At 38.8% G+C, this 12,172-nt stretch overlaps 1 protein-coding gene across 1 annotated transcript in view; it reads left to right on the top strand.

Moving 5' to 3' along the window:
- The first annotated feature begins 5,345 nt into the window (after positions 1–5,345).
- POP1 (Ribonucleases P/MRP protein subunit pop1) overlaps positions 5,346–12,172 on the top strand; it is a 62,315-nt gene continuing 55,488 nt past the window's right edge. The window contains exons 1-3 of the mRNA XM_051213714.1: positions 5,346–8,338; positions 8,496–8,972; positions 9,112–10,043. Coding sequence (XP_051069714.1) covers positions 8,164–8,338; positions 8,496–8,972; positions 9,112–9,119 — 660 coding nt within the window. The 5' untranslated portion in view covers positions 5,346–8,163 and the 3' untranslated portion in view covers positions 9,120–10,043. Of the gene's footprint in view, positions 8,339–8,495; positions 8,973–9,111 lie in introns of the transcript that reaches the window.

Below are 12,172 nucleotides of genomic sequence, written 5' to 3'. Positions count from 1 at the left end.
AAAGGCAGTTGTACCTTTCAAGGTAGCTGTCAAATCGTGAATATGAGGCAACGGGTAACGATCGGGAATGGTTTTTGCATTCAATCGCCGATAGTCACCAGTTGGACGCCAATCGTTGCTGTCCTTTTTAGGGACCATGTGCAACGGAGATGCATATGGGCTACTTGACGGTCGTATGATTCCTAAGTCTATCATATGGTCGAATTCGTTTTTCGCTAACCTTAGCTTTTCGGGAGCTAGCCGTCGTGCTTTAGAGAATACAGGTGGTCCTGTAGTCGTGATGTGATGTGTAACGTTGCTGGTTACACACGGTAGTTTCGGTTGAGTTTGTTGTATCCCAGGGTACTTATCGAGTAGTGGTTGATAGAGTGGGTGTATCATATGTTTAACTATGACTGGGGATACTCTGCAACCAGTAAAAGAAGTTACGCAAACGGACAAATTAGTGTTTCCGTCTACTAACCTCCGTTTGCACGTGTCGATGATCAGATTGTGGTGTTGTAGAAGGTCCATACCAATGATTGGCATGGAAACATCTGCAACAACGAAGATCCAGTGGATGGGTTTGCGTAAACCCACGTTAAGGTAAACTTACCTTTTGCCATACGTAGCGATCGGTTTTCCGTTTGCCGCCTGTAAGTTTAGGGTCGATTCGTGAAGTCGGTCGTTAGGATTCGCTGGGAGAACGCTAACTTCTGCGCCAGAGTCGACGAGGTAGCGAACTCTCGTTGTCACATCTGTGACGAATAACAGACGGCTTTGTTTGCCGGCTACGGTTGCCGTTAACGCGTGCCGGCTTGGAAGTTTCCCGAATATTTTTTCGAATCAGTCGGTTTCGTGTTGGGAAAATTGCAGGGTTTTCTGCAATTTCTGGAAAACTTTCCATACTGGTTATGATACCAGCACCAGTCGGGGTTATCTGTCTCTCGTGGTCTAGAGACAGATCGCTTACGAGAAATGCTTCTACGTGGTGTGCGCGATCTCTTACGGTCGGTACGAAGACTACGATAACGCGTGAGTGTGTGACACAAGTCGGTTATATCATTCTGCGTCGTTTGAGGTTTTTCTTTGACTGAAAATACCTCGGTAGTAGGTTTCGTAATTTCTAGAATACGGTCGGCAGATGCAGCTGGCTCGTCTAAGGCGTTGTTCTGAAACGAGACCAGAACTGCTTGCACCTGTTGGGGAAGTTTTGACAAGAAGAGTTGTTTGAATAGACCTTCGTCGAAAGTTCTTGGGCCTATTACCTCTCTCATCCGTTGCAACATGTCCGTCGCAGAACCATGTTGCAGGTCGATATTGTTGAAGAGTTGATCTAACCTTTGTCGATCGGTTAGGTCTCCTCGTTTGAGAATCGAGCGTTTTAAGATTTCGTAAGGATCGGAAACATCACTAGTAAACATACTAGGTGTTACGTACCTGTTGAATTCGCGCGGTAGTGCCTTGACTACTGCGAGGAGTTGTGCACGTGTGTCGATCACGCCGTGCTCGGAGAAGTCGGCTTCTGCGTAGCGAAACCAGGCTTCGATGTTGTCGGGCCAGAAAGGCATCAGTTGAAACGAAGGCGAGGACAAAGTCTTAAGCTTGAGTACTTTGGGTGTCTGTTCAGTCATGATGAAATATGAAGTACGATAATGAACGAGAGGAAAATATATATATATCCAAGAAAAAACACGAAAAAAAGATCACAATGTTTAAAAAAAATAAAAAGTAAGGCAATGATATATAAAAATCCCAAAAAGGAACAGACTCACAGTTGCAATTAGGTGTACCAGATCACGACGGTCTCACCAATGATGATGTCACAGGTATTCGGTGTTTGGCAACGCTTCTACCAGTAACACCTTCTAATATATTTCGTTCCCACCAAGAGAAATCAAAAGACAGAGTCGAGGAGATCGGAAGAGTATATTTGGCGATGACCAATATATCGGAATTCTCTGATCTAATCTGGCTAGCGATTGCGGTTGATGTTGAGCACGGCGTTACCACACGTGATCTGGTGCGGATGCCTGACCGAGCGCCTTCGGCTAGATGAGTCCACTAAAACATATGGTCAGCATCCAATGTCGAAAACTTAGAGCTATTTATTTTGGGGATTTATTTACCGCTACATTATCTTTTGCAATTCCAAGAAAAATTAATCCATCCAGCTCTGTGAGAATTCTAGTAAAATAAATTTGAAGTCCTCGGCCTGAAAGTAAAGTCCAGCCCGTAGCGCACTCTTCCCCTACGCTGTACCTTTTTACCTTTGTGTCCTCCCAATGTTTACGTGGACACACTTGGCAACACCGTTAAGTACCAATCATTTTACGGACTAGCTAATCAGAATATCTTAGTCTGCCCGAAGTTCACATGTATCTGCGTCTCCCTCCATTTCTTGCCAGATTTTTACATCATCAGCGTATAGTACCGCTGGGAAATCAACTATGCTCGGGGGTTCATTAATATACAGTATAAATAACAAAGCGCCTAAGACAGAGCCGTGTTGTACTAGGTTACGTTTTGGTCTCTAGGAGTGGCACTTGAAATTTATACTTACCTTCTGATTTCGACCTACCTAGAAATCCTAGATCCATTGCAGGAGAGGTCCGGCAATGTCTAGATTTCCCGGCTTCAGAAGTAGTTTATTTTTGACACCTTATCAAACGCTTTGCTGAAACGATGTAAAGAACATCCACTGATTTTCCATTATCCGGAACCTTTATTCGTTTTTATCTTGCTATAAGGCCAAGCCTTTTCTGAAATCATGTTGTCCGCTGTTTAATGAGTTGTTAGTTTCAGCGAATGTCATTGTAGCCTTTCTGGTTGTTCTTTCTAGTATGATACTGGCGAGGCTGACAGGTCGGCAGTTCGATGGAAGCTTTGTGTATGGGAGCGACGATTGTGTCTTTCCAGTCCATAAGTAACACATTGATCAAGTGACATATTGAATATCACAGTCGTTGGGGCTTTGATATATTGTGCGATATGTCTCAAGATTTCGGGGTGTAGTTCATCCGGTCCTGTTGGGTTTTTCCTATCTAAGGTGCTAAGAGCCTTAAGCACATCGTCTTAAACAAAGTCCAGGGTGAGCAGACGGTTTGTTGAGTTTGTATTTGAGCCTATTTCTTCGTCTAAAAGAGGCTCATGAGTGAAAACTGCTCCAAAATAGCTTGCCATAGCGTTCGCTTTGTCCTGATCATCCGCTATCATCTGAGATTTCCTTTCATCCGTAATGCTGTTGGGAATTCATTGCTGCATTCTTGTTGTATAATTTATGTATGAGAATAGTCTCTTAGGTTGTTTGAGTACATATTGAGCCAACCGCTTTTCATATTTTCTCTAAGCTCTACGGAATGTACTTATTTCGTACCGATCAGTAGCATTCCATCTTATTTGTGGTGCAAAGGCTGATGGTGTTCCCACATTTCTTCTTTTGTCTTAGTAAACGTCGGATATCGCCGTCTTTCGAATGTTGGCCGTGCTTCGTCTTCCTTGGTACTGTCCAGGGTATGAATGGTTGTGTAACGTGATTGTGTAACTGTCGGAAATAGATTTATCGTCAAGTTTTCGACCAAGGCTGCAGAGCTGACCACCTTTAGTTCTGCCTTTGATATGTTAGGATGGGCAGGAGCAACTGTTTAACAGGCCAACTCAGCCATAAACGTGAATAGGACGACCACATGATCACATCTTCCTAAGGGTGGAAGTAAGGTTATTAGACTGATATCACAGTGTGTGAGAACTAGGTCCACGAGACGAAGAGCGTTGTAGGTCAGATCTGGTGGGATCTTCAATTTACTGGAATAAATCTAATAAGAGTGTGGTTTCCAATTATTTGGGATCAAATGTTGTTGATGACCCTATTGCTACGTTATCCCACCTTACAGAAAGTGTATTAAAGTCACGTACTATGAGGCTTTTACTCTTGTGTTATCGAGTCATCCACTAATTATTCTGGAATATGGTATACAACTAATTCAATAACTTGCTGTTTGCATTTTAGAGTAGTTTGAAAATCGTTTTGTTTCGAACTTTCACAGTGTAAAAACCCTTTGCTATAAGTTTTTTTCACCATTCTGACGGCGCTCATTTACTTCTACTTCTGGCGATCGTCTATTCGTATGATCAAACAGGCAAAGATCTTTACGGAAATTTATTCCGAAACGAATCGATTTGCGTGAATTTTTTTACCAGTTTGTTTCCGTCTTCAGCAAGAGCAAATGTAACTTTTCAGAGGCGGCTTTTCTGCGTACATTCAGAATACACTTTTTGCCCTAATCTATAGTGACTACAAATGACAACCCCTGCTGATGTTTTTGGAAGTAGCCTCCTTATTAAGGACTTAATGTGGCTGAGGTCGAGTCCAAATCCTGCCCTTGGTTCCTTTCCGGAAGACTCGCCTAATTTTGAAAGAATGACTGATCTGTCAGCGAGGTTCGTTTTAAGAAGTTGTGAAGTTTGTTTCCTGAAATCTTCGAAGCCCTGAAGTTCTCAGGCTTAGGTTTCAGTCCGTTTCCTTTCTTTTCTGAGTGTGACTGTGAGCCAACCATTGATCTTATTATGTCTCTTAGTTACGTCATCCACACCGCCAAGGCTTTGCTCCTCCGTATTCTGTTATGCACTGATGTGTGAATCCTGAGCTGGAACTGTCGACTTTTTCGATGATTTATTTCTTCTAAGCGTGCTTTTTCTTTCTCTCGCAACGATGCTTACATTTAAATGTTTGTTGTATGCTAAGTTATCGGGGCCCACCTTGATTGTCTCACTCAAATACAAATCTGAAATCACGATAACGCCCGCTGTTTCCTCGAGAATTGAAAGCCACACATCTGCTGCTAGCTTTATATCTGAGGGCTTCTTTCTAGTTATTTTCAGCAGCACAGTGGCCTCGAAACTCAGCAAAGACTTTGCAGAACAGAATGCTCCACACAACCAACGTGCTAGTGATTTACAGCATCTTTTACATGCAGCTAGTGTGAGTCCGTAGTACACGTTGTGGTAACACTTGTAGGAGTTGTTACGCTGTATTCCATTGTCGACTGAAAAAAGCATGCAAGTTTACACAACAACGTTGACCTGCGCCACTAAAATTGTTAGTGATCTCACAGAGAGAACAATATCAAGAAGACGTCTTAAAGCTTAAAGAAAATAAACTAACGGAGAAGTGATCTCCAGAATAAGTGTTTTTGAAACACTCTAAAGGTGATAGAAACTGAGCACAAAGAGCCGAGATTTACATGTTACTGGAAGCGGAAAATATGGCTTTAATAAATACAAAAAACCTTTTCATTTTTAGACACAACAGATGAGAAGAGATTTGTTTCACGCGCGTATGTATTTTGAATTATATGTTTAGAAAATTCATATTGTAACGATACATGGTTTTGGAAATTAAGTTGAATTGTGTCACACGCAGAAAGTACTGAGATCATTGGTAGTTAGCAACGGCATAAATTTTTTCGACTATACCTCAAGCGAGGCTTTTGAATTTGAACGTTACTTTAATGTAATAGTGACACTGTGATTTTCTGCTAAAGTGGTTGTTTTTAGCACAAATTTTGCGGACAATTAACTTTGATCAATTCTTAATATTTATAGTTTGTTCGGTTTCGATAAAACTATGTCTGAGCAGCAGAAAGAAGCTTAAAGTTATCTCGTTTGCGTGTGTTCGTTCCTTGTTGTCATTAAGGTCTTGTTCGTTTGGTTCTTTTCTAAATTTATGTCTCTGGAGTTTGTTGGACTATCAAATTGTTCGTCGATGGTCAATTCAGTTTTTTTTCGAGGTTTCACGTTGAAATATTATTTCTCATGAATTGAATCATGGATTGTTTCGGCGAGTCCGCCGAATTATAGTCTGGACTATAATTTGTGTACGGATCAATGAAATTAAGGGCTGCAATTCTTGGATTTCGGTGAGAACTTTGTCCTTAATTATGGTTGAAAAACATTTTGGCATTACAGCTGTTGTCAGTTTGTGATGAAAACCTGTACTTTGATTCCTAATCCTATATCCTTACTTTTAGGCCAGATATTTCTCTGAATAGTCACTCTAATTGTTTTTCATTTAACCTGATTTGCACTTCCTTTCCATTCGAGGGATGGAAGTAATCGTAGTGTGGCTCTGTTAACTGGAGAGAAACTTTTCGACCCTGATTATGCGGTTGATATTGTCTTACTGTAATGATACTTAAGCCATGTAATCCTTACTTAACCAGTTGCTAATTATCGTCCGTACGTATGATATGTGCTTTACATCTAGACATAAAGTGGTTATGCAAGACCGGATGAAGCCTGTGCTTGCACTCACTCTTGGTAGTGAGTCTTTAGAAGTGGTTGAGTTCGTGTATATGGGTAACCGTGTTAGTGGTTGTGGAGGCGTAATTGATATGACCGATCTAAATATAGGTGAATCTGGAGTGGCTTATATCGAATTGATCATCTATGGCGCTGTCGAGATGTTAGTCTTACTGTTATGGTCTTTACAACGCGATAATGAAATTTTCGTACTATACTTGTAAAACGTAGCTTCTCCGATTTTAATATGTTAAGTGACTGCGTTCAGTCACTGTTGTCGCCAAGGAATTGTGAATACTTGGTATCAACATCTTTTTAGTACTTCTGAGGTTTGGAAACGTATTTTCATATATTGACGACAATTCAATTGGTGTCACCATTTCAAAACACTGGCTTCACTTGCTCGAAGATGTGCTGCGAACGTCGTCTCAGCGAATAGCATCTTGTGCATTATTTGCCGACGGTGGGACTTAGGGAAAAGCGAAGAGGTGATCAGTTTGTGACGTAGTGCCTGGTTATGGAAGAAAGCTGTACTGGCATGCCTGTCTTTCACAACTCTCTGGTCCCGGTTGTAGGGATAGTGCAACACAGTGACTGGAAACTGTATCAGATACGACCCAGAACAGAAGCCAGTGGTGGTACTGCTGTAGCTTTCCTTTATTTTATCCATAGAAATGGAAGAAATTTCTTAAATTAAAAGAGTTCTTCCTGGCCGTATTTCTCTCAATCGGAAACCCATTATATTTTTATTTCCAATTTATCTTTGCTCATTGGTTTCGGCACACTTTACTCATCTCTAATCTCTTCGCAGTCTCATTTTCTTATTATGTGGCGAATACTTGTTCGGGTTCCTCTTTATACCAATATTTGCGCTTAAGCAAATAATAGTGATAATTGATATTAAATAGATAGGTAATGACCACACTGTACATTGTTTGTCGTGTTAATTTACTTTTTTAATATCGTACTATCATACAATGATGTATTTGGGATGTACATACATCCAAAGAATATAACACAATCTCTCCGGCTGAAAATCTTGATGTATTGTTCTCTTTAAAAAAAAAATAAAAAAAAATTCCGTTATTGAACTTAAAGAAACTTGGAATAAAAGCAATTTAATTTGATTTGAGGATTAGAGTATGGAAGTTTGTACCAAGTATTGTCTCGTGTTTTAATACCTCATCGCTATTAAGAGTGGATCTTATCGTGAATAAGTTTCTTTAATATAAACTTTCATATAATTCATTTACGGACTAAAATGCAAGTTATTTGTTTCAGGGTTCTTCAATGTTACGAATTTTCACTAACCTTGAAATACCTTGTTGCTGCTATAATCACACACTTACCCACTTACTATCGATTTTTATCAATTTTCGCCGTTTAAAATTAGTATCTAAATATTTCTATTCTTAGGAGTATCCCTGAATCTCAAGCCAAGCACCTTATTACGCTATACTTTAACCAGCTTATCCATGGTTGTCGTAATGTAGATTGTCAAAATAGAAACTGTGCATCTTCAGTCAATTTTGCGCATTCGGGTATTACACCAAATCAAGCGGCTGCTCTAGCAATCGAATTAACGGTCAATCGTGCTGATCTCTGTTTATCTACTAATGCAATCTTATCATCTGGAATGAGCAATCCATCAACTTCACGTTCTGTGGAACCTGAAATTAATAGTGATGACAAGGGTGGTGAAACGTCGAACGGAATCAACGAAGTAATATATACTTTGCCTAGTTTCTCTTTCTTTAGGTGTCTAGTTACCATCCTCAAGAGCCTTCAAGTCTTCAAACGACTTCTATTCCTTCATCACAACAGCTTGTTGCTAATTCGGATACAATAACATCAGGTTCTGATGAAGATTCATTTCATTCTCTGATGACACCCGCTGAAGTTACTCGGTTAATCATGTTTCTGTTTGATGCTTCGGAAAATGACGAAATCAGTTCTTCCCAGCTAAGCGAGCCAGCTTCTGGAATTATTGCAGAGGACTACTCGGCGGACCATGATAACTCTCTGACTTCCGCTTTCCGTAGTCGCAATCCTCTGTTTGGTATGTTTTTGGAACTTTCCAGCTTTTGGTCATGTATTTGTTATTCTCTTATATCGTATTCTTGAGATTCGTAAAATCTAGTAACTAAGCGTCTTTTTTTGGGAGGTCATCATTTTTTAGCCAATTTAATTGACGATGTCTTGTATTTGTGTTACAGGAACATCTAGGCCATCTAGTTCGAGCTCTGATACTTTGAAAACCCTCAAAGGACCAACAAGCCAAAATAACCATACAACACCATCACTGAATACATCTGTCGAACGTGAATCCCGTAAAACTGGTTTGTCGTTAACCGAACTACAGAAAGCTATTGAAATGGGGAGGAAAAATGGAGAGTGGTCCTGTCTTATAAGTTTATTAAATTCAGTTTTCAGTTCGTATGATGCATTATCAACTAGCTTCTTACATGAATTATGTGGGGTTAGATCAGGAAAGCAATCCAAAAAGGATAAAAAAACTACAGACGTCTCAGACTCATCACTGTGTTGCACCAGTGCCAAAACACTAAAAGATTACAATGAAGTTATTCCGCCAACTGTAAATAATTCTGATGGCTCGGTTGACAACATAATAGAATCTTCTTGGGTCGAAGGTATGACTAGTATCTCAACAGATTTTCCTGTTTATCAAAATGGTAAGTAATGTTTTTATTATCAAATTCCCACTCACCTACATAAAGTATCTTTAAAATAGGTAGTATACTTGTAATGTTATCATGTCTTACAAATTATAACTAAAAAATTTATTTTGTTTATATTTTATGCAAACACCAGTGAGTTGACTCAAGTATATAAATGCAACTTAAATGATTATTAGATCTTAAAAGTTTTATGGTTCAAGTACATTTGTTGTGAAAGAGGATTTTCGGATTTATGCTCAAAAAATTAGATTTTTGACGTGAGTCTATGATAATTAGAAGTATCCGAATTATTGTATTAACTAGGAATTCCCCAAACAGTGCAATTTAAACCAAATAGAACTAGATGAGCACGAACGTATTGTATTTAGAAATCGAAATCAACCAGGAAACAAGTACCAAACAATCATTAGTTCATACAAACGCCATGGAGTCCCACAAAAAAGGATATCAGAAATCAATATGAGGCTAAAAACTGCATTGACAAAAACATATCCTGCAGCTAAATTGATTGTCCTGTTCAAAAGGACATGTTCTTTGACACAACCAAAGGTCGACAGGTATCCCTTTCATGTTACCTCCAACTGTGTATACAAATTTACATGTATCTGCCAAAGCGGTTACATTGGTAGAACAGAAAGGAGAGCCTACGTCCGATTCAAAGAACATATTCCGAAGGGTTTGAAATCAAACGGACTAAAAGCATTTAGCAGCGCTGTCGCAAGACGACACGAAGTTGATATACTGAAGTCCTTCAAGGTGATCAACAAACAATCAAATTCAAACCTTTTGAAATTTGCCGAAGCACTAGCAATCAAACGTTTAAAACCAGATCTATGTATACAAAAAGAGACAGTAATAAATTTTTCTTTGTCCTGGTAACATTACCCCCTTTTTTATATTTATTTATTACGTCATTCCAACTCTTTCTGAATTTTATGATTACATCATTCATAACTGACCAATTTCAATTCATATCCCTCTTTATCAACATTAATCTACTTTCAGTTATTTCATTACATAATAATAATAATAATAATAATAATAATAATAATAATAATAATAATATTATTATTATTATTATTATTATTATTATTATTACTATTATTATTAGCTTTATTCAATATTATGTGTTTTAATTCCATGATTTCTAATCACTAATTCAATTTTCTGGAACCTTCCCTCCCAAACTCTATATATTTGAAACAAAAATTTTATAACCTCATTAACTCTAACAAAATCTTTGCTACATCATGTTACATATATTCATCTTTCATCACCCTTCGATGTATAAGTATCTCAATATCTATAATAACGTTGAATTTCAAATAATTTAGGTTGTAAGCAGCTGATGAGAACCTAACGAAATAAAATGAATTCATATTATTCTGCACCAACCTTTGTTCTTGCTCTCTTTAAAATATCAAAAATAGCACAACTGGTTAGCGGTCTTTTCGTAGTACATTTGTTTACAAAATATTGAACACAAAATAAACAATCGAAAGTTAATTGTAACATAGCCGACTGGAAGTTCCGGGTTTTGTAGGTAGATCACTGACGATCCGATGAAATAAAAATCCAACTCAGGTTTTACTCTTCCCTTTTGTATCGGAACTCTCGTTCAGTAATTCAAGGGCTCGTCCTTCGACTATTGAGTCATAGGTCTCAAACCTACTTTTAATAAGGTTTGGGGAATTTTATTTCGACTTTTTATAGTTGTTGAGTTCGTTTAGCTCAAAGTCTAGTGTACAAACTTCTAATTGGTTACATGTTTGTTGAGTGCGATCCATTAACAATAAGAAATTTCGCTATGCAAGCCATTAATCATACATAGTTTATAAAACCGAGACGAAACTGGTTTTTATCACATATTACAGTCTTTAATCTTCCTTAAGTTTGTTAATCTCTTGACTATCAATATTCTGTTTTAGGATTATTTCTGAATTACTAAACGTTTCTGAACGATGGTTTTACTGCTAGAGTTATTGACAGCTTCTTTAGCAATAGTTTCCGAATGTTAAACTTGTTCTGGCTCTAGTTTGTTAGATGTGTTTGTGTGTGACTATAAATTAAGTGCTTATGACATTTATTTAACTTAGAGGACTTGAGCAATCAGTAGAAATCTTCCTCAAGTTCTCCAATCAGTTTTGGTAATAACTTATTTACCACGGCTCATCTTAATTCCGAAGAAATATTTTCATTCACATTTCAGTTTTGCTTATAGTTGGTAAAGGTAGATTGCAAACACGAGAGAATCAAGCTGGCTTCAGACCTGATCGTGGCTGCATCGACCACATATTCACCATTCGCCAGGTTCTAGAACACAGGCATACTTATCGGCGTCCGACAATGGTAGTCTTTCTTGACTTAAAAGCAGCATTTGACTCGGTAGACCGCGAGATTCTGTGGCAGTGACTATCATTGAAAGGCGTACCTCAGAAGTACATAAACCTTGTGAGGGCTCTTTACTCGGACACTACTAGTCGAGTCAGAGCTTATGGCGAACTGCCATTTGCTTTTGCAACCTCAAGTGGTGTCCGTCGAGGCTGTCCACTTTCTCCATTTTTGTCTAAGTTCATCAAAGAAATACTAATGGAAATAACATTCTCGTCGACTTTGTTTTCAGAAATTGACCTCCCTCCAGCAGTACCACTTATCGAATTAGGATACATAGATGACATAGTCCTGCTTGGTGAAGACGCTGATAAAATGCAGTCTTTTGGTAGCACTAAGCAACAATGCCAGAATGTTTGGAATGCGCTTCTCTCCCTCTAAATGCAAGTTGTTGCTTCAGGAGTGGTCTGCGTCAACACCTGAACTAAGGATAGGGAGTAAAATTGGTCGAACGCGTTGACAACTTCATTTATCTTGGAAGTCTGATCAGCCCTAATGGGTTGGTGTCTGACGAAATCTCAGCACGGATTCGAAATGCTCGTTTGGCTTTTGCCAACTTACGTCACCTATGGCGAAGGCGAGATATCCGTCTATCAATAAAAGGACGAGTATACTGCGCGGCAGTCCGTTCTGTTTTAATTTACGGCTTTGAAAGGTGGCCATTAAGAGTAGAAGACACTCTTAAGCTACTACTATTTGACCACAGATGCCCTAGAAATATTGCTGGCATCTGATGGAATCACCAGATAAGTAATAGTGAGGTTAGACGCAGAGTATTAGGGAATGGTGGTAAATCAGTTGAT

The sequence above is a fragment of the Schistosoma haematobium genome, chromosome 3, assembly GCF_000699445.3.
Source record: "Schistosoma haematobium chromosome 3, whole genome shotgun sequence".
Taxonomy (NCBI): Eukaryota; Metazoa; Platyhelminthes; class Trematoda; order Strigeidida; family Schistosomatidae; genus Schistosoma; species Schistosoma haematobium.
The sequence above is the reverse complement of the archived record's forward strand: the minus strand, read 5'-3'. Positions and strand labels throughout refer to the sequence as shown.